Below are 23,602 nucleotides of genomic sequence, written 5' to 3' on the forward strand. Positions count from 1 at the left end.
AATAAATCCCACTTGGTCATGGTGTATGATCTTTTTAATATGTTGCTGGATCCAATTTGCTAATATTTTGTTGAGGACTTTAGCTCTATGTTCATCAAGGATATTGGCCTGTAATTTTTTTTTGTAGTGTCTTTATCTGGTTTAGGAATTAGGGTAATGCTGGCTTCATAGAAAGACCTGGTGAATGTTCCTTCTTTTTGAATTTTTTGGAATAGTTTGAGGAGGATAGGTATTAGTTCTTCTTTGAATGTTCTTTGTAGTGTCTTTATCTGGTTTTGGAATTAAGATAATGCTGGCCTCATAAAAAGAGTTTTGTTTTTTTTTTTAAATTACTGCTTCAATTTCTTTAGTTGTAATTGGTCTATTCAAATTTTCTGATTCTTCCTGAATCGGTTTTGGAAGATTGTATGTTCCATTTTGCCCAGGTTGTCCAATTTGTTGGCATATAGTTATTCATAGTATTTTTTTTTACAATCCTTTGTATTTGTGTTGTATCAGTTGTTACTTCTCCTCTTTCATTTCTGATTTTATTTATTTGGGAACCTCTCTTTTTTTTTCTTGATGAGTCTGGTTGAAGGTTCACCAATCTTGTTTATCTTTTCAAAGAACCAGCTCTTGGTTTCACTGATCTTTTGTAATGCCTTATTAGTCTCTATGTCATTTATTTCCACTATAATTTTAATTATTTTTTTCCTTCTACTTATTCTGGGGTTTATTGTTATTTATTTATTTATTTATTTATTTACTTACTTACTTACTTCTTTTAGGTATAGGGTTAGATTGTTTGATTTTTTTTCTTGCTTCTTAAGGTTGGCCTATATTGCTATGAACTTCCCTCTCAGGACAGCTTTTGCTGTGTCCCAGAGATTTTGGGTGGTTGGGTGTTCAGTTTAGTTCATTTCCACGCAGCTTTTGATTTCTTCTTTGATCTCATTGGTAACCCATTAATTGTTCAATAACATGCTATTTAGCCTCTAGTTTTATACCATTGTGGTTAGAGAAGATGCTTGATTAGGCTTTAGTTTGTTTTTTTAAATTGTAATTAATTTCTAGTTTTATACCATTGTGGTTAGAGAAGATGCTTGATATAATTTTAATCTTTTTTAACTTGTTAAGACTTATTTTGTGTCCTAACATGTGGTCTATCTTTGAGAAATTTCCATGTGCACTTAAGAAGAATGTAATTTCTGTTGCTTTGAGATAAAATGTTCTATAAATATCTATTAAACTCATTCAATCCAGTGTGTTGTTTAAGATTGCTGTTGCCTTGTTGATGATTTTTTGTCTGGAAGATCTATCCATTGATGTCAGTGGGTGTTAAAATTCTCTACTATTACTGTATTGCTATTGATCTTTCACTTAATGTCTACCAGTAATTTCTTTATATATTTAGTTGCTCCTATGTTGGTTGCATATATGTTTACAGGGGTTATATCCTCTTGTTGAATCAATCCCTTTAGTATTATGTGGTTGCCTTCTTTGTATCTCATTATGTCCTTTATTTTGAATTTTATTTTGTCTGATATAAGCTATCCCAGCTTTTTTTATTTGCATGAAATATTTTTTCCATCTCTTTACTTTCAGTAATAACTTCTTTGGATTGAAAAAGGCAGGAAATAGAGATCAAGGGCTTTCTATTGATACTGGCAAAATATGTACATAATTTTATTCTACATGATAATAAATCTATTTAACAATACTTATTCTATTGACCTGAGCAGGAGTAGAGTCTAAGAAATTTTGTTTTATGTGAAAGAGAGAAAATCTCAAGTATGCAGGATGACATTGACATATACATGGACATAGTGTGAATGTGTTTATAAGTTTGTATTTATATTTTCATGGTTACTATGTAGAATGCTTTATCAAATAGGCAATAAGCTAGTGGAACTTAAATAGTGTTAAGTAAGTTACAGTATGTTTTATTATTTCGTGGATAGAATATGAATATACTCACTTATATAAACATTTATTGAAATTCATTTTTTTGTGATTGTGTATTCCCAGCACCAAATTAAAATACCAAAACCAGATTTCTAGAAAACCCACTTTAAGTTGAGTTTTAAGTACATCTTCATTTTTCACTCACTATATAGCCTTTTAGCCATTCTGATAGGCTTTACACCAGGCAATACCATTGAAACCTATCTTCCACCCTGGCCCTTCATAGACTCTACTCTTTAATGTAACACACAGGCCACCTAGACGAAATTTCACCCCTTCCTGATAGTCATTTGAGAAATGTGAAAGTGAAAAGAACAGCAGCCTTACCTTTTAGTAGGGGGCTCTAACCAGGATATAATAGAAATATAAGGATGGATGAAATAAATCCCACTTAATGTTATAAAAAATAGTTGGATACCTGAAGAGGAAGGACATTTGGCTTTTGGGGGAATCTGGGAAAACTTCTTGGAGGAGATAACTGTTTAGACATTTCTTTAAAGAGGGAATGGCCTGGGTGGGGGGTGGGGGATGAAGGTGAAGGGAGCATTCCATGTGGAAGACACAGTGAGTAAAGGTTCAGAGATGGCAAAGTAAAGGCTGGGAGTTGAGAGTTACAATGGCCTCTTTGGTTCCCACATATGGTTTATAAAGAAGATGGAGGGAGAAAAATAGCAAAGTTAGGTGAAGGTCATATTGTGGGGAGTTTTAAATGTGATAACAGGATGCATGTGTTCTATAGTCCTCAAGGAGTCATTGATCGTCTCTTAGAGAATAAATTAATCAGAGCAATGTCTCTACTGAAGTGCTTCAAGGTACATAGAAGATAGGGTTGGACAAGAAAGTTTCTGATTGGCTCCTCCCTTTGTTTTTAAGCTTGTTGCCTTACGTATTGCATCCTCTTGTGGCCAAGGCATGCATCACAAGCAAAGTTAACATGGTCACGGCAAGCTACATCACACCAGCACTAAAGGAATTAGAAAAGAGGTAAGTTCAGTCATTTTCAAGAAAGTAGCTCCATGGCATTATTTTTTTATTTTATTTTTAATTTTTTTATTGACTTCAGGGAGGGAGAGAGAGAGAGAAATATCAATGGTGGGAGAATCATTGATTGGCTGCCTTCTGCACACCCCCTACTGGGGATGGAGCCCGCAACACGGGCATGTGCCCTGATTCGGAATCAAACCGTGACCTCCAGTTTCATAGGTTGACACTCAACCACTGAACCATGCTGGCTATGCCCTGATTGGGAATCAAACCGTGGCCTCCAGGTTCATAGGTTGACGCTCAACCACTGAGCCATGCCAGCTGGGCGCATTATTTTTATTTCACATTCAACTTTTCTTCCTCCTGTTTTCATCTATTGTAGTGTGGACGATGCTGGCATCACAGTCATTGGTGAATTGGGATTGGACCCTGGTCTTGATCACATGCTGGCAATGGAAACGATAGATAAGGCCAAAGAAGTGGGAGCCACGGTGAGTCTCATTTACACCCAAAAGTTCATTCAGGAAAACATTCAAAGGTCCAGGTTTCTGTGTTTGCAAGTAATCTTTCTATAATTTTGATTAAAGGTGTTGCTATATCCTAGCTTGTACTTTGACCAGAAATTTCAAGAAAAATTCTGTAATGGCAGAAATATCTGCATGGTGAAACAATGTCCACCTCTGAGCAATCAATTTTTAGAGAAATAGATGCTACTATAATATTTTGGTTTAATAAAATATTTTAGACTGCCTTAAAGATTCTTTAATAAGGTTTGACTTTTAAAAGTGGGAAAAATTCTTTACAATATTATCCATTTATTGGTACATGAAGTATCTTTTATACATGAGAAAGAACTATTGGACATTAAATGTGATGAATCAGATGAAATGTTTTAGGTTTTATGTGTGTAATATATGTAATTAAATGAATAGATTCAAATGAATTATATTTACATTGGAACCTTGGTTCTTGAACTTTATTCATTCGGGACGGATGTATGAAAACCGAAGCATTTCTCCCCATTAGAATAATGTAAATTGAATTAATCTGTTGCAGACCCCAAAATGATTCCCTGTTTTAACCTTTCTTATTTTCAGTACATGTCTAATGTACTGTTTAATCTATAAATAAATATTTTAAAAATAGAGAGGACATGACATATAAATGAAAATTTAACAAAAAGGAAATATACAGTAAAAAAATGAAAATTTAATGATAATAATAAGCAGTAACAAAAGTAAAAAAATAACCAAACATGAAAATATCCACAGCACAATATCCTGAGGTAACAGCAGTAGACTGACTCATACTCACACATTCTCTCCTTTATTTGTCACCTGAGAGATGCGTGGCTGATCACACAGGTATCAGCATGAAAGGGTTGTCTGGTTGAGAAGCAAATTTTGGAGATGGGAGATGTTCAAGAAACAAGGTTTGACTGTATATATATTAATTATGTCATATACTGATTAGTATATTTAAAGTTGCATATTATAATGCATATAATCAAATTATCATCAAGCATACAATTTAATATCAAGCCAAATTGAATTAATAGTTAGATTTTTAAATAAAGTGTTAGTCACACTCTCTAGAGGGTATTTTAAAATTTTAGTATGCATAAAATATAACTGTGACTTAATCAAATGATATCTGCCTTTAAGGATGTCTCTTGGAAAGCCTTAGTAACTTTAAGAAAGGAAAAACTGTAGCAAGTCTACCTCATGCATGTCATACTCCCTAACTTATGGCTAATTCTTCCTAATTTATTGAGTCTTCACTTTACAGATTGAATCTTACATTTCCTACTGTGGTGGGCTTCCAGCCCCTGAACATTCAGACAATCCTTTGAGGTACAAGTTCAGCTGGAGTCCAGTGGGGGTTTTGATGAACATAATGCAGTCCGCCACCTACCTGCTCAATGGAAAGGTGAGGATGCTCATGATAGCTCTAGATACAAACCGGCAGCAACTGCCTGAGGAAGTCCAGACTCTTTCTCCCTGACACCGAGGCCCTTTCCTGCTGGCTGTGCTGCTTGTGCTCCATCCCCTCCTCCTTTGACGTTTCCCAGAGTGTATCTTCTGTTCCCTTTAGTCTCCTCACTGTTCCCAGCATGGCCTGTGCTCATTCTTTCCTCTTCTTGCAAGTTGTTTCTGCATTTGGAAAACTCACTTCTCGACTTCTCTACACGTGCGAATGCTGGTCATCTCGTGATTTATTTCAGCATGGCACATGATTAGAGTCCCTACTGTGTGCTGGCCAGGGGGCAAGACTCCCAAGGTTGTCACAATGAATGAAGTTCCTGACCTGAGAGAACTTACAGCTGGAATGGGGGTGGCTCTTGGAATAGAGGGTTTGGTGGGTCAGAGAAAGACGAATTTCCCCCCAGCTGCTGTGTACCAGAATGTAAGTGCTCTCTGAGTTTGGTATTGAAACCGTGGTTTAAAGAGAACATTAAGATCATGGTTTGAAAACGTATGTCTCACTAACTCCCGAGCGGTTTCTTTCCTCCTCATGGTGGGCAAGACAGATCCTGGAATGATAGCTGCAATCCAGGGAGAGCAGGTCTGAAGTATGCTGAAGTGCCACGGGGTTGAGTTGAACTTGGTGAGAGGGGTTGGGGAGAAGAAAATTAGTGGAGAAGAGAAGATGTGCTTGGCCTTGAAGGATAAGAAGCTGCCAGATGGGTCGGATTGCTGCCACTCATTTCTTACAACAGCCTTACCAGGTTCATAAGGCAGAAAGCAAGCATAAGAAGCTGGGCTAATAGCCACAGTTCAAGAGGTTGCAAATGGCACGGCCAACCTCCAAGTCACATCGGGCTGCCTTCAGAGGTTATTCTCTGACCGGAAGGAAAGGCCCAGATTTGGGAAGAAATGTGGCTGGACCAGTGATGGCGAACCTTTTGAGCTCGGCTTGTCAGCATTTTGAAAAACCCTAACTTAACTCTGGTGCCGTGTCACATATAGAAATTTTTTGATATTTGCAACCATAGTAAAACAAAGACTTATATTTTTGATATTTATTTTATATATTTAAATGCCATTTAACAAAGAAAAATCAACCAAAAAAATGAGTTCGCGTGTCACCTCTGACACGCATGTCATAGGTTCGCCATCACTGGACTAGACTAAGGCTCCTCTTTACATGCTGTGATGTTGCACTGCCCTCCCCTCCCCTCGTCCTGGCCCTGCAGGGAGTGATGACTTACGTGATCAGATGTGCACCTTAAAGTGATTCATCTGGCAGCAGTATTACAAATTCCCAGTGTACCTGTGAACTTCAGTGTGTTTTGTATACAAACAAAAGAGGAAAGTTAAATAATTTCTTTTTTAAAAAAATATATATTTTTATTAATTTCAGAGGGAGAGAGAGAGAGAAACACTGATGATGAGAATCATCATTGACTGGCTGCCCCCTGCACACCCCATACTGGGGATCGAGCCTGCAACCCGGGCATGTGCCCTTGACCGGAATTGAACCCGGGACCCTTTAGTCCGCAGGCCGACACTCTATCCACTGAGCCAAACCAGCTAGGGCTTAAATAATTTCTTTAGAAACGAGGTGAATGTTGTTACCAGCCACCGTCTTCTGAGCCGACGGTGGACAGTTTGGCTCACAGCCTTGTTGCACATTGGAGTCACGGGGCAGTTTACAAAACCCTGGTGCCTGGGCCCCATTCTCAGCACTTCTGATTCCCCTGGATGTGGGGATGATTAAAAACTCCCAAAGTGAGATCAACCAAAGGACTTATATGCATACATATAGACCTAACCAATGGACACAGACAACAGAGGCTGAGGGCATGAGTGGGGTAATGTGGGGATGAGGACACATATGTAATAACTTAATCAATAAAGAAATTTTTTAAAAAAACCCCAAAAACTCCCAAAGTGATTCTAATGTGCCGCTGGACTTGAGAAGGACCGATTCAGTGACCAGAGCTGCACAGAAGACTGTACTAAACAATCAGGACACTTACATTTGATGCCGGAAAGATACACTCACAAGTTTCAGGATATGAAACAGACCCCTGAGTTCTGGTCCAGGTGGTGGCAATGTCCCCAAAGGCCAGGCAATTGAAAGGTCCCCTGGAACTCTGTCTCCTGGTGCGTAATGTGAGCACCAGTGCTCCATGTAGTCCTCCGAGTCTGTGAATCGAAGGCTTGGGCAAGAAACTCATCCTGATGTTGTCCCAACGACATGTCTTTTTCCTGCCAGAGCCTGTCTCCCGATGCCCCTGTCACCTCTGCAGTCCTAGAAAAGAGACTGGCCTAACCTGTGAGGGCAGGAAAAGGTCTTGCTTCATTTGGGCAAAATGCTTCAGGAGGCCATATAAGTGATAGCAATGAGGGGGTCAGGAGAGTGCTACATAAAGAACAAGGGCTTTGCCCTAGCTGGTGTGGCTCAGTGGATAGAACGTTGGCCTGTGGACTAAAGGGTCCCGGGTTCGATTCCACTCAAGGGCACATGCCCGGGTTTTGGGCTCGATCGCCAATAGGGGGCATGCAGGAGGCAGCCAATCAATGATTCTTTCTCATCATTGATGTTTTTATCTCTCTCTCTCTCTCCCTTCCTCTCTGAAATCAATAAAAATATATTTAAAAAGAACAAAGAACAAGGGCTTTGATGTCAGTTGGCCTGGCTTCACGCTCTGGCCCGGCTGGGGCACTAGAACAATCACTTCATTGCTCTGAGCTTTGGGCTCCCGGTTGGAAGATAAACATAACACTCATCTGCAGGGTTCCTGCCGTAAGGTTTCAAGGGTGGGGAAAACTGGGGGAAAAGCAAGAGGAGATTTCAGGCAGCAGAAGTTGTATTTGTTGAATTTGAAGTTTATCCCTTTCAGCCTGAGCTCCTTTTGTAGAAAGTGCTTTTTGCATCGCCCTGCCTCCGTGGAGGACACCGAGAGCAAACACGATGCTTTTCTTTGCTAAAATGGATACTTTTTTCAAGGTCCTGCTCAAGCTTCCTCTTGCGGGTGCCTCTTTCCCTGACCACTCCAGCCCTCACTCTCTTTTCTTTTGTCTGCACTCCCACACGTTGTCTGTGTCTCAGAATCTTTCGGAGGCTGTGTCATTCACTCAGCAACTCAAGTGCACCCGCCTGTCTCGCAACCCAGAAGCCTCTCTTGTGTTCTTGTCCCTCCAATCTCTGTGACCGTGGAGTAGGCCTTACCTTATTCACAGGATCATAAAGGAGGACCAAGGGGACCTCTGGCTTCTGCTTAAAGTTGAAGCCTCAAACTTTCCCAGTGACGTAGGCAGCAGCCCATGAATTAGGACATGTCTCCTTGTCCTACATCCTTGCAGTAATTTTCAGTCACTGGTACAATTCCCAGCTAATCCTATTTTTAATGACACTTGATTCCCTTCTACATCTCTGGAGACGGTGGTTGTATCTTCCCTTAGTTCTGTGCCCTCCGTGGGGAGAGGGACAGTTTCTGTAACGGTGGCACCTGGGAATGACATGCCGAGCTTCGCCATCCCCTCCGTCAGCCTCCTCTCCCAGCTGCCCACAGCGACACACTGCGTCAGGGCTGTGCTTGCTCTGCACACACAGCTCGGAGGAAGGTTTTCTCATCCTCAAGTCGGCCTGCAAGTCAAGTTTACCTTGACGGCCGCACCCAGCCCCGCCTTTGTAGGAAATTCTGTTTCTGTAAATGTTGTCAGAAAGTATTTGTGAAATAAAACAAATGTTTAAAAATAGCTGCTGTTGCTCTCTTTGCCTGCACCCATGCTTAGTGCGATTTTCAGGCAAGGATCTGGCACAATCCGGAATGCTGCACCTCGTCAATCGAACCCCTCTTAAGACGTCCAGAAATAAGCACAATTAAGGGTGTAGACATGGCACAGGAGAAAGAACCCAGGTAAACCTGGGTTCAAAGGTGCCTTTGGGTGACTCGGCCTCAGTTTTTGCCTCTGAAAAATGGGTTATTGCATGGGTTAAAGGTCATGTTTATGAGGCACGCAGTACAGTGGGTCCTAAGTGATTGTCTGTATATTTCCTGTGTTATATTTCTTGTTAGTTCAATAGATGAGCTTATTATCGATTCTCATTGGTTGGGAGATGTGTGTGTGTGTGTGTGTGTGTGTGTGTGTGTGTGTGTGTGTAAAAGAGTTGGACATAGAGCAACTGTGCTGGGAGTGGGTCTTGCATCTGAGTATTGTTGAGCCAGAAAAGAAAGCATATTCTCTGTCAAATAGATAAATCATTCTTTCTGTCTTTATTTAAGTCATTAGTAAAATATTGAACAAGACAGAGCTTATTAATGAATCTTATAATATGTCACCAAAAATAACAGTTCTCAGTTGATATCAAATGATAATGATTACCCAGTAATTTTTGGGTCAAGTTGCTTTAGTATCTGCCAATCTCTAAAGGAATCATTACCATTCACCTTACATATCCATGTTTTCTTCACAAGGGTCTCATGGTAGACTTGTGAACTAGCTGATTTCTTTCTGATTACTAAGTTGCTGGAATTTAGTCGTCTTTATTGAATTTTTCTTAAAATTTTTTTTCTAACCTTCAAGCAAGTAAACAAGATTTAGAATTGCTATAGGTTATAGAAATGAGATAGGTGTGAAGACCCTGAAGGTTAACACATACTTTCTTAAATTTTTCTATTAAAATTTAGAATTATGATAGAATAAATTTTTTATAAAGAAATAGCACAGAAATGGTCTTCCTGAAAATGGTTTCTGTGCAATCCAGATGAATTTTATCGGGAAATGAAATAAGCATTCCTCACTTCTTTTAGATTCTCAGTCCTGGAGTTTTATTTTTTAATTATTTTTTAAAACATATTTTCATTGATTTCAGAGAGTAAGGGGGAGAGAGAGAGAGAGAAAGAAACATCAATGATGAAAGAGAATCATTGATCAGCTGCCTCCTGCACGCCCCATACTGGGGATCGAGCCCATAACCCAGCATGTGCCCTTGACTGGAATCAAACCTGGGACCCTTCAGTTCACAGGCGGACGCTGTGTCTACTGAGCCAAACCAGCTAAGGCCAGTCCTGGAGTTTTAGATGGTGCTTGGCGTTCTGCAAAGTGAGCCTTTTAAGTGGAGAGATTCTACCAGGTCTGACCCTGGTCAGCAGAATACATTTCCTTCTGGGCTTCCACCGTAGAGAGACATACATTTCCATTTTGTCTCTCCAGAACCTACCTACAGATAAGCTCTGGGAATCATTAGGTTTAGCTGAGACTTCTTAGGGTGAATTCGTCATGCAGGGTTGTTCTTTGCAGCTTTACTCACATGATCAGCAATTGTTTCCTGTGGTGCAAACAGGACAAGATCCAGTTCCACCAGCAGCCACACCCCTTCCCTGGGAATCTCAGCCCTAGCTGTCTCATTCCAGGATGTTTTCCGTTATCTCAAGAATGATCATAAACCTCACCAGCTGAAAGAAAAACGTAGTCCTTTAATCAAAATTAAAGGGAAAAAATGCTCCACTGCATTTGAGTGTGTGCTGGGGGGTGGGCTTTGTGTACTAGGACTACTGAGAAATTTAGAGCTTGGGCATTGGGGATTTAACTTCTCACCAGCAGTAATAGTGGGGGCAGCACTTTTTTGAGTTTCACTATATGTTCATTTGGTTGTCTTTCTTGTGAGGGTACATCTCCCCTGCTCCCTGTCCCCAACACACACTGTAGGTTGACGAGTGCAGGCTATGAGCTTTATAATTGCTGCAGCACAGCTCGTGGCACTTGGTGGACATTCAGGAAGTGTTTGTTCAATGAATAAAGGAGTGAACGGAGGCAGGAATTGTGTCTTATCCCTCATATTCCCTCCGCAACGAGTGGGATCCAGGCCCGCAGAGTTGGTGCTCGGCAAGCGCTAGCTGTGTGAATGAAATATACCAGGCTGGCGCCTGGTGTGGATTCGGAAAGGGGACGGGGTAAAGCCAAAGAACAGTGAGAACATTGCCGTTGCTCTGAGCTTAGAAGCCATTTAAATGAGTATCTGTTGCTTTTAGCTTATTGTTTGCTTAAAAACAAGACCTCAAGGGGACATTATTCAGTACCATTTAATCCGGGGCATGAAAATATAGAGAAAACAAGATCTTAGTAAAAAATGAAATGCTTCAGTCAGATTTTCAAATTTGAAAGAAGAGGGGAACAAGATGGGGAGAGGGTGAATTGGGTAAAGGAGGTCAAATATATGGTAGTGGAATAAGACTGGACTTTTACTGGTGAGCATGCCATAGAGGATACAAATATCAAACTATAATGTTGTAAATCTGAAATTCATAATATATAACCAATTGTTACTCCAATAAATTTAATAAAAAATAATTAAAGCAAAGCTTGGGAGCATACGGCCTTGTGAAGTCTCACACTAGTGAAACAGCTTGAATATGGAATGTTGATTATGGTAGTTTCAGTAAAGTTTTTCCACCAAAAAATTCCCTATTGCTTTCTTTTAAAACTTGGATTTCTTTATGATGCAAATAACAACAGATGGATGCCAGGGGAACACGGTGTAACCTGTGTGCCTTTTCCTCAGGTGGTGAACGCCGAAGGGGGCGTCGCCTTTCTGGACTCGGTGACTCCCATGGATTACTACCCTGGGTTAAATCTGGAAGGCTATCCTAACAGAGACAGCACCAAATACGCTGAAATTTATGGCATTTCGTCTGCTCACACTTTGTTGCGGGGGACACTGAGATATAAGGTAAGCGGTTGTGTTTCAGATGAAATGCGTTGCCTGTTCTGATGTGAGTGATGTGTACACGTCATTGTTACTAGTAATCAGAGTAATTAAGATGTGGGCCACGCTGGAGTCTGTGTCCTCAGGACTCTTGATTGAGAGACATTAGGAGAGGGCTCAAAATATGTGAGCCAAAAGGGAGCTTTAGACCCAGGAGGAGGGGGGGTGGGCAGAGGACTGGTTTCAGGGGTAATGAGTTTTGGGGAGTCAGGTGACCTCGCTGGGACTTGCTTTCTCTTCGCCTCTCAGCTCTGCCTTCAGGGTTTGGCTGCAGTCCCAGGCTCCCAGGGCAGCCGGATGGTGGTAGCATCCCCACCCTGTTAGGTTCAGTGAGAATGAAAAGTGCATCTTTCAAAATCTAAAAATGTAATTTTGGTTTCATTAGTGCCTGAGGCCAGTGGGATAAAAGGTGCCAATCAGCTTTGCCCTCTGTTTTATGTCCCTTAAGCTGAAGGTGTAGTCAGCATCACTTTTCCTAAAGCAACATCTTTTTAAAAAAAAATAATATATTGTTATTGATTTCAGAGAGGAAGGGAGACGGAGAGAGAGATAGAAACATCAAGGAGGAGAGAGAACCATTGATCCCCTGCCTCTTGCCCGCGTCCCCCCCCCCCCCCACCTCCCCACTGGGGATTGAACCTGCAACCTGGGCGTGTGCCCTGACCGGAATCAAACTGTGACCTCCTGGTGCATAGGTCAACCACTGAGCCATGCCAGCCAGGCCAAAGCAACATCTCTTTACCACAAAATGAGGTGTAGCTTCTAGAACAGCGGTTCTCAACCTGTGGGTCGCGACCCTTTTGGGGGGTCAAACGACCCTTTCACAGGGGTCGCCTAAATACATCCTGCATATCAGATATTTACATTACGATTCATAACAGTAGCAAAATTACATTTATGAAGTAGCAACGAAAATAATTTTATGGTTGGGGGTCACCACAACATGAGGAACTGTATTAAAGGGTGGCGGCATTAGGAAGGTTGAGAACCACTGTTCTAGAAGCATAAACACAAATGTTCATTACACATTTATTAATCACACAAGAGTAGTTACAAGTATGACCAGATTAAGACAATTTTATTGAAATAGTTTCCTAGGGCTATTATAACAAGTTACTACTAACTGGGTGCCTTAAAACAACAGTTTATTTTCTCATCATTTAAGAGGTCAGAAGTCTGAAATCAAAGTGTGGGCAGGGTGGGTACCTTCTGAAGGCTTTGAGAAAGCAACTGCCCCATGCCTGTGAGGCTTTCCATACCTTGGTATTTAAAATCACAACTCTGGCCCTCGCCGTTCTGGCTCAGTGGATAGAGCGTCAGCCTGTGGACTGAAGGGTCTCGGGTTCCATTCCAGTCAAGGGCACATGCCCGGGTTGTGGGCTCAATCCTTAGTAAGGGGCGTGCAGGAGGCAGCCGATCAATGATTCTCTCTCATCATTGATGTTTCTATCTCTCTCTCCCTCTCCCTTCCTCTCTGAAATTTGTATATGACTAAACTGAATTAGGTTCTTGAAAATAAATAAATAAAATCACAACTCTGTCATCCAGGGCGCTTTCGATCCCCTTCCATGTGTGAGGCGGTGCTGGTGGCATGCGTGTGTGAAGGGAATCACTGAGAAAGTGACTGTGAGAGCACAGGCTATTCCACGGTGCCTGCTCATGAAGACTGCCTTCTGGTTTGCCTCGCTTCTCCTCAAGCTCTGTTTATCCTTAAAGAGAAGACAGCCACTACATCTCTTGCTCTTTAGAGTTGGCGGAATTTGTTGGCAGTTAGCATTTACTTCCAGCATTTCTAGTTCTATTTTATGTATATTTTTCTTGTCCTGAAATAGATGTTAAGCCCCTGGAGGGCAGGTACATGTACTGTCATGAATGGGTTGTCCTCACTGGCCAGGAGTCAACTGAGGTGCCTGTGGTGACATCCCGAGGGGATCTAGGCACCTCGGGTGTTCCACGTGCCTGGAAGCAGAACAGAAATTCTAGTCTGAATTAAAGCCAGACCAGCCCCAGCTCGGGCACATTTCTTGATTCCTATTTCGAGAGTAGTAACTTCTTGGGGGAGGTGCAGGAATTAGGTTTTCTGTTAGCTTTAGGTATAGTCACTTGCCAAACGTGTAGACCCAGAAACAGAGGGTTTTAAGAAATTTAAGAACTGAACCCCGCTCTCGAGTGCATGGCTGGGAGCCAGGCGACCGAACCCTGGAGGATGGAAGACGTCACAGTGTTCATGTCCACGAGGGCCACCGTCCTGCACAATGTCAGCGACCCTTCCATAACCTGGCCATTCCCTTGGGTGTTAGAGATGAGACACTGTCATCCCCGTGTGACAGGGACACCGCGGGTCTTAGGCACCTGCCCATCACCTGTTGTCCTGGCAGACTCAGCTGGATCCCACCTTCCCCTGGGATCTTTTCTTAACTCCTTCTCCTGGACTCCCCTCCCCCACATCTACGTGAGGTCCCCTCCTCTGAGCTCCCAGGGCTCTGTTTACCTCTGTCATAGCACTTAGAATATTCTACTGCAGTGTAGTCAACAGCAGTCATGTAGCTCTGCTCATTATGTACCAGGCATTTTTTGTTTGTTTGACTTTCTATTGGATTTCAGTTTCTTTGTGGGTGAGGACTGCATTGATCATCTCTGTGGCCTCAGCCCCTAGCACAAGTGTGACACATGGGAGCAATTTGCTAAATGCTTCTTGGTGAATGAATACATACGATACATTGACTTCTAGAGATCGCCATAAAAATGTATTTCTGAGATTAAGAAATATCTCAGTATTTGAGATATTGGATGAAGGGATTCTAGAAGCAAGCTGGGATACTGCTTTTTTGTTTCTCCCGTTTGAAATATATTGCATTGGATAGGATCAAATAAATGTGAATTCTTTAATTAGTAACCTTTGAACAGTTTGAATAATACAACCTCTCTGAAATGTGAAAATTACTAGTTGGCCACACAACAGTGAACTATCCGATGGCTACAGACACTTTGATATGTTAACTTTTTTTTGCTTCTTAAAATAATTTTACGTTTTTCTCTTCTTCCTCCTGCTGCTTCTTCTCCTCCTCCTCCGCTCTTTCCCTCTCTCTCTGCCTCTGTCTCTGTAACTGCAGCAGATACAAAGCCCCTTATCCCCACCCCCCATATTTGCTCACAGCATAACATACAGTTATGATCTTCAATCACTTCATCATCATTCAGAATCTATTCATCCAGTCACTTGTTCTCTCAGCTTGCTGGTGAGATGGATAAATGGGTGAGGGCACACACCCACACACACACTCACACACACATTCTATACTACTGTTCAACAGCTGAATAGAGAATTACAATTTGTGTCAAGTGCCATAACAGAGATATATACAAAATGCTACGGAGGAGAAGGGAGTGCCGATTTACCTAGGCCAGTGATGGTGAACCTTTTGAGCTCTGCGTGTCAGCATTTTGAAAAACCCTAACTTAACTCTGGTGCCGTGTCACATATAGAAATTTTTTGTGTTGCAACCATAGTGAAACAAAGATTTATATTTTTGATATTTATTTTATATATTTAAATGCCATTTAACAAAGAAAAATCAACCAAAAAAATGAGTTCTCGTGTCACCTCTGACACGTGTGTCATAGGTTCGCCATCACTGATCTAGGGGCTCAGTAGGTTTGCTGAGCTTGATCTTAAGGGAGGAGTAAACATTTCCTTGGTGGAGAAGGGGCTCCCCATTCCAGGCGCAGGGGCAGTGTGCACAGAGGCCCAGGTCTCTGAAGAGCACCATTCCACTCGGGGAATGGTGAGTGGTGGAGATGATGATAGTGAGTCGGCTAGAGGGGCATATGGGGATGGATTTTATGTAATAGGCCAAGGACTTCAGACTTCTCCTATAGATAATGAAGAACACACGAGGAATTTTTATCAGAGTTATGACATTTTAGAAAAATCTTTCTGGTCTACTTTCCCCCCTGCTCTGTATAGGCATTAGAATGGTGGCTCTTAATCATTAGAATGGATTACCTGCTTTGGGGAGCTCTTCTTAAAACGTCCTTCTTCCATTAGGAGAGAGAACAACTGTTCTATTGAATACTGTTTACTGAACTGAAATTTGACACAGAAGGAAATTGCCTTCCTGCTGCCAGAGAATACCACTCGATGGCCCCAGAAACAGCAGTCAGCACCCCAGTCTCTCAAGGCCGCTTATGTAAACAGTGGAATTGTTGCTGACACTATTGATTTTGTTTTGAACCCGAAGGAGGCTGCATCCACAGGAGCCACGCAGATGACGCTTTCAGCCTGTGTTCTAAACAAGTTGTAAACATAGAGCCCTCTTTCCAAAAACACTTAAAATTGTTTTTTGAAGAGAAAATTTTCATGCACTGCTTAATCCTTCTCCTTGCAGGGATATGCTAAAGCCTTGAATGGTCTGGTGAAACTGGGTCTTATAAACAGAGATGCATTTCCCGCGCTTCGACCCGAGGCCAAGCCTCTCACCTGGGTGAGTAATTCCACAATGATATGCATTCTGACTGGTTAGGTTTGAACTTGGTTTGGGCCAGCTAAAGAGCCCATTGTGTGGCTTACCGCAGCAAAGTAAACCCTCTAGCCCCAAAGGCCCCTTTCTGTTCACTGTTATGGGAGGATGGAGGCAGGATGGAGAGCTTGGAGGCTGACTCCGGGCCTGTTTCCTCAGTAACTTCTAGCACTTGGTGGCTCCCTCACTCCAGGAAGAGATGGACTTGTCCTCCGCACTGGGCTCTGGGCTCTGCCACTGATCTCCGTGGTGACCCAGTGAGAGGAGTTAAGTCTGGGCCTCCTGCCACTGATAGCAAAGAGGGCTGCTGGCGGTATCACAGAACTGCTTCCTAACCCTCGAATCCCAGCAGTTCTTTCATTCGGCTGTTTGTAACCAAGCGTAATTTGAATTTTCATTTCCCGAGTTCACCCCACATCTGTGTTGTATTAAGATCAATTAAAATTGGAAGATTTCCCCCCAGGTGGCTCAGTTGGTTGGGTGTTGTCCCGTGCATGAAAAGGTTGCTGTTTTGATCCTGTGTCAGGGCACATGGTTTCAGGCTCGAACCCCTGTAGGGGTCATGCAGGAGGCAGCCAATCAATGGTTCTCTCCATCATCGATGTTCCTCTCTCTCTCCCTCTCCCTTTCACTCTCTAAAAAAATCAATTAAAAAATCTTTTTGAAAAATCCTAGAGGTTCAGTGTTGGAAGGGACTTTGGAGGCTTGGAACTAAATGTAGAGTTTCCACTATCAGCCAGGAATTAACTTGTTACTCGCTGGTCATCCAACTTAATGTGCCCATATTCCAATAGAAATGCCGGAAATTTATCACAGGGAGAAAAGGATCAATATTGCCGATCCTTATAAGTCTCCCCAAAGAAACTTTGGTATTCTTGTTGGTCAATTGCTTTTTAATTCAGTTATTTTGTGTGTCTGAGAGTCTTTCCAATTCAGGTCTTACCATCCACAAATGTACTGGTTGAACAGAAGTGAATAAGTATCTATAGGGTGAACATGGGGGTGAGGCAGTTGCATTGGGAAGGTTGGTACAGGTATTCTTAGAGCTGGTCCAAGTATCTTGGTAGCTACAGTCTAGAGTAAGGATGAACAAACATTTTTTTTTAAGACCAAATTAAAAATATATTTGGCTTTATGGGCCAGCGATGTCTGTCAGACTACTCAATTCTGCCATAGACAATAGATCAACACATGAGCAAGTTTTACTAGTAATAAAACTTTTTCTTGCAAAGCCAGGTGGTGAACCAAATTTGACCTGTGAACCAATTTGTTTTTCCTTAACCAGGGGTGGGGCCACTTGAATATTTATAATATCATTTGCGGGCCATACAAAACTATCAACTTAAAAATTAGCCTGCTATATTTGGTCAAACATTTAATTAACTCACCCCTTATGCCTTGGCAGGGCCAGACTGAATGATTTAGTGGGCCTTCTACGGCCCGAGGGCTGGACATTCCCCACCCCTGCAATCTAAAGCATAATTTTTCCCTTGAGAGACTGAAAAAAACTCTTGTTTAGAAAGTAGAAAAAGCTATGGCCACTGCTTAAGTTTTCTTCTTTGAGATTTTATTATCTGCAAGGTCTTTTTCATCTCTGGAACCTACAAAATAACTTCGGTTGCTACTAGCAACCAAAGCAATAAGCCACTTCATCCTGGTCAAAATGGATGGCTGGAGGGTGAGGGGGGAATGGGTGAAAAAGTGATGGAGAGGATATGCAAAGACAGGATATGTGATGTCATTATGATACCATCTGTTTAGTATTGATTTAATGTTATAGCCCATTTTCATTGCTGAAATATCATTCTGGAATACCGTGCATTTATTGATGTGTGGGTGTGCACACACATGTGTATGCACATGTATGCGTTACAGTTTACTATTTCTAATTTAATTCGAGGTGCATTTGAGGTCCAATGTCTTAACAAAATACTTTCTCAACTTGTTTATTCTATTAGGAACTTAGTTTTCATTTTTCTTTTTCTAACCAGAAAGAGCTCCTGTGTGATCTAGTTGGGATTCCGCCCTCCTCCACGCAGGACGCGCTTAGGGAAGCTGTCTTTAAGAAACTAGGCGGAGACAGCACCCAGCTGGAGGCTGCTGAACGGTAGGCACCCACCAGTCAACGCAGAGCTAACTATTGGGTAGATGATCCCTTAATCCTTTTCCATCAAAGAAAGGTCAGGATAAAACCAAATGTTTTACATTGCCTTTGGCTAATTTGCTGCTCTAGTGTTGGCCTGTTTTAGAGAGATTAACATATACCATGTTCATGTGGGGGTGAGATGTTGATTGAGAGAGAAATTCAATGGCAATTATAACTTGGGAAATACTTATTTTGAGACACTTTACTACTCAGTACTCAAGACAGGTGGGATTTTTTTTTTCTCCTCTGGAGAATCACCCAGTCGTTTTCCAACTGTTTTAAAACATTTGTTCACACAGCGGTAGCACATTCTGCTGTCATCCTTAAAGTGGGAGAACGAACCCGCGAGAGAATCTCATAAAAAGCTTTGCAATAGCGTGGATTTCCAATGTGTTAGTTCTGCTCCAGAGAGTGCTGCCCGGGAGAGTCTGGGGATGATTCTAAAGGTTGTAACATTACTGTTGTTATTATTATTTTACAATTTAGGAGAGTCCTATGCCTTGAACTGTCATTTTGTGATTCTACCCTTCAAGGTGAAATCCAAGGAGTGCTCCCTCTGCTTCCCAAGTGGGAATATGCACAGGACTTGTACTAACGCAGCCATCTCTTGTGCTCCTCAGGTTGGGCTTACTTGGGGATGAACAAGTCCCTCGGGCAGAGTCCGTTGTGGATGCACTTTCCAAGTATTTGGCCATGAAACTTTCCTACGGTAAGCCATTGGCTATTAGCTGAACACCTCAGAAGAAGAAGCATACGATGTAGTCAGTATAACCAGCAAATTATGTTAGGGGGCTGGAGCCAAGCAGTAGGAATGGGGTAGTATGATATGAGGGAAAGAGCTCTTGACTTTTTTCAGAGGGAAAATTGAGAGAACTGTAAAGTAAGAATGAATCTGGGCCCAGCCAGTGTGGTTCAGTGGTTGAGCATCAACCTATGAACCAGAAGGTCACGGTTCTATTCCCAGTCAGGGCACTTGCCTGGGTTGTGGGCTCGATCCCGTGAGGGGCGTGCAGGAAGCAGCCGATCAATGATTCTCTTTCATTGTTGATCTTCCTTTCTTTCTTTCTTTCTTTCTTTCTTTCTTTCTTTCTTTCTTTCTTTCTTTCTTTCTTTCTTTCTTTCTCTGTTTTTATTGATTTCAGAGAGAGAAGGGAGAGGGAGAGAGAGAAACAGCCATGATGAGAGAGAATCATCCATGGGCTGCTTCCTGCAGGTCCTCCACTGGAGACAGAGCCCACAACCCCACCTGTGCCTGGAGAGGGGATCAACCGTGACCTCATGGTTCATGGGTCAACACTCAGCCACTAAGCCACACCTGATGGCTTTTTTTTAAATGGGGCTGCTGGGAAATTTTAAATTATATACTTGGCTCACAGTCTATTTCTGTTGCACAGCACTGCGCTATAGGTTAAAGAATTCTGGATTCAAGTCTCTAGCCTGCACCCCAGCTGGAGTTACAGATCCATACATAGTTCAGCTATCTAAGTGGTGCCTGTCTAATGATCATCTCTAATGCAGAACTCTTCATTTCCACACACACATCCTCACCCCAAACCTGTTCCTGCCCAATCTGACCCTTCTCAGTGAATGACCCAAGCATCCTTCATTGTTGATGTTTCTCTCTCTCTCTCCCTCTTCCTTCCTCTTTCTCTAAAATAAATAAAAACTTTTTTTAAAATGAAAAGAATGAACTTGGGTAATATGTAAAAAGAAAGTATTATTAGTTTTACTTTTAATTTTTAGCTCATTTGGAAAAACTGCAGGAGCATTTTTGAGAGAAAGTGGTTGGTCGCTGTGGCAGAGCCCTCGTGCCTGTGCCCGGCTGTAGTGATGGCAACCTGGATAGCAGACTGTGATTTGAGTCATCATTTCCTTGAGTTTTCCAATGGGTCTCTGAGCTACAAAGCAGTATGGCTAGTTGTCTAGGAACCATATCTAAGGGGAGGGAGACTCATGAGAGCAAAAGGGCAGCAGCAGGAGAGGAAATACAATATTGGGGTTGTAATGACGGTGGCATTTTATAATGTCTGCTTACTTACTTTAAGGTCCTGGAGAGAAAGATATGATTGTGATGAGAGACAGCTTTGGAATCAGACATCCTTCTGGGCATTTAGAAAATAAAACTATTGATCTTGTGGTTTATGGAGACATCAATGGCTTTTCAGCCATGGCTAAAACTGTGGGGTTCCCCACCGCTATGGCAGCCAAGATGTTGCTTGATGGTAAGTTCTTTCATCACCTTATCATCTTCAAGTCATTCAGTGCCTGGGCATCCAATAACTATTCTTGAGTATGACACTGCATTCACTAAGTGAGCCATCTCAGAAGATCCAGGCGCGGGCTGACTGGGAGTGACTCCATGGGAGTGACAAACATGGGCTTTGGAGTTAGCACTGCCTTCTCTCCCAGCTCAGTCACAGATGAGGCTGAGCGATGAGGTGCAAGTTACTCAGCATCTCTGAGCCAGAGTTCCCTCATCTTCAAACTGGGGATCGTCATCGCCGATTCATAGGGTTGTTGTGATGCTAAAGTTAAGTAATATGTAGAGCTCCTACCACATGGCGGGGCCTCCAAGCAATGTGAACTCCCTTTCTTTTTTTTTATATTTGGGAGGTTGTAACACTGAAATAGCAAAGGGCATTCACTTCCAGGTCTTCCAACATAGAGACCAGGTTTTATTATTTTTTTTAATTTTGTTTTTTGCTGTGAAGCACTCGCTTTATTGAGACCATGTTTTATTCATCTTCATGTCTCGGTATGTTATGAGTACTCAATAAATATTTTGAACAGAATGAATTCAAATTTTAACTCTTCACTCTTCCCTGAAGATCATGTATAAGTTCAAGTAAGCATTACCTCTGAACACAGTGCCCCATTTGGCCCATGTGAAAGTGTGAGGAGAGTAGAAAACATCAAAGCATATCAATGTCAAATGATGAGAAGATGTATCTACAATAGCATCTCAGCTAATATCACGTTAAACCATGTACTTAGTTATTGCGGAACAAGGGTGATGACGTGATGAAAGATCAGGTAATAATGGCCTTTAAGGAATGTGTTCAGACTTACTGTTTCAGCAACAAACAGACACCCATGCCCACATAACCAGGTGGGCTTTAATTCGTTCTGTTGGGTATTATGCTTTTAAATAAAATGAAATCAGCAAATAAAGCAGCCAGTTAGATTTACTTTACTTTCTTATTTTACTTTATTCTCTGATTGTCTTGGCAGGAGTTAATGCAGTCAAGTGTATAAATTCTGACACTATCCCTAAGTCCAGTTGTGTTATTAATCTAAAATTGATTAAGTAATAATTTAGTAGGGGACATTTAAGCAGCTATTTTAAAAATGTTTAGGCCTCCAATAATTCATTGACCCTGACTTGACTGCTATATGGAGACCCTTGCTGCAGAAATTAGCATTTAATACCACCTTTAAAATGGTAACTACAAATTAATTTTCTTTCAGGTGAAATTCATGCTAAAGGCCTAATTGGACCCTTTTCAAAGGAGATCTATGGACCAATATTGGAGCGAATTAAAGCAGAAGGCATTATCTATACAACACAGAGCACAATCAAACCTTAATTGAGAATTATATTTTATCTTCCCAAGCAATACAGCTCTGAACATTTGTGCAACAAACATGTTTGCTACAGTACTATTTTAAAGTATAAAACATATATTTTGATTGTCACTACAATGATGTTTTTGAATTATAAATCTCTATTTTCTTATGCAAATATTTGGAACAGGATATGCCAGTAATTACCAGAGAACTTTAATAATTCTATCATGTATTTTTTCACATGTGTGTAAAAGTGATGATGATTGTATTATTTGTTAATTTATTGTGCGACTGTTTTCCTACAAGAATATATTTTCCTATATTCAGCAGACGAAGTTTCATCTTTTTAGATAGAAAATATTTCCTCAACATCACAGAAATGCAGAGGATCCTAAAAGACTACTACAATGATATGCCAACAAATTGAAAAACCTAGAAAAAATGGATAAATTTTTGGAAACATACACCTTCCAAGACTGAGTCATGAAGAAATAGAAAATCTGAGTAGACCAATTATAGGTAATAAAATTGAATCAGTAAATTAAAAACTTCCCCCAAAGTCCAGGATCTGATGGCTTCCCAGGTGAATTCTACCAAACATTTAAGAAGCATTAACACTTGCCTTTCTCAAGTCATTCCAAGAAATTGGAAAGGAAGGAACACTTCCAAACTCATAGGAATAGATTGAGAGTCCAGAAATAACTCTCACATTTATGGTCAATAGATTATTGAAAAGGTTACTAAGACAATTTACTAGAGAAAAATAGTGTTTTTATCTATTGGTGCTGGAACAACTGAATATCTACATGCTTAGACATGAAGTTGGACCCTTACCTCACAGCACATATAAAAATTAAGTCAAAGTGAACCAAAGGCCTAAATATAAGAGCAAACACAATAAAACTACTAGGAAAAATTATAGGCATAAATCTTCATGACCTTGGTTTTATGGCAATAATTTCTTAAATAAATGAAACCAAAAGCACAAGAAACAAAAGGAAAAGAAAATTGGACATCATCAGAATAAAAAACCTTTGTGCTTCCAAGGGTACCATCGAAAAAGCAAAATGACAATCCACAGAATGAGAGAAAATGTTCGCAAATCATATATCAGGTAAGGGAGGAACTTGCATTTAGAATACATAAAGAACTACTATAACCCAATAAAAAGACAAAGATCCCAAAGTAAAGAAATGGACAAAAGATCTGAATTGACAGTTCTCCAAAGAAGATAAACAAAAGGCTATAAGCACATAAAAAGATGCTCAACTTCATTAGCTATCAGAGAAATGCAAATCAAACTTACAACGAGGTATCACTTCATACTCACCGAGATAGCTGTAATAAAAGCATGCTGATGAGGATGTAGAGACATCGGAAGCCCTCATAAAGGCCTGATGGAAATGCAAAATGGTGCCGTTGCTTTGGAAAACAGTTCAGCGCAAAGGCTAAACATAGTTACCATATGGCCCGGCAATTCCACTCTTAGGTATATACACAAGAGAAATGAAAACATACTATGTCCATGCAAACTTGTAAAGAAATGTTTGTAACAGCATTATCCATGATAGCCAAAAATGAAAACAATCCAAACGTCAGTCAGCTAATAAATGCATAAACAAAAGGTGGTGTATTCATACAATGGAATATTTGACAATAAAAAAATACATGAATTACTAATACAGGCTACAAGATGGATGGACCTTGAAAGCATTGTGCAAAG

General features: G+C 41.1%; 1 protein-coding gene across 4 annotated transcripts in view; it reads left to right on the top strand.

Moving 5' to 3' along the window:
- The window catches only part of AASS (aminoadipate-semialdehyde synthase), a 68,283-nt gene extending 45,242 nt beyond the window's left edge, over positions 1-23,041 (top strand). For 3 of the 4 annotated variants that reach the window (XM_014549917.1, XM_014549918.1, XM_005878866.2), the window contains 9 exons: positions 2,818-2,928; positions 3,311-3,419; positions 4,717-4,857; positions 11,443-11,610; positions 16,035-16,130; positions 18,158-18,273; positions 18,933-19,021; positions 20,358-20,534; positions 21,781-23,041. In XM_014549917.1, the coding sequence (XP_014405403.1) occupies positions 2,818-2,928; positions 3,311-3,419; positions 4,717-4,857; positions 11,443-11,610; positions 16,035-16,130; positions 18,158-18,273; positions 18,933-19,021; positions 20,358-20,534; positions 21,781-21,899 (1,126 nt within the window). In that variant the 3' untranslated portion in view covers positions 21,900-23,041. Of the gene's footprint in view, positions 1-2,817; positions 2,929-3,310; positions 3,420-4,716; positions 4,858-11,442; positions 11,611-16,034; positions 16,131-18,157; positions 18,274-18,932; positions 19,022-19,706; positions 19,936-20,357; positions 20,535-21,780 lie in introns of those variants that run through there. The other variant, XM_014549919.1, reaches the window with a different exon arrangement.
- The last annotated feature ends 561 nt before the right edge of the window (positions 23,042-23,602 follow it).

Source organism: Myotis brandtii, unplaced genomic scaffold (assembly GCF_000412655.1).
Source record: "Myotis brandtii unplaced genomic scaffold, ASM41265v1 scaffold575, whole genome shotgun sequence".
Classification (NCBI taxonomy): domain Eukaryota; kingdom Metazoa; phylum Chordata; class Mammalia; order Chiroptera; family Vespertilionidae; genus Myotis; species Myotis brandtii.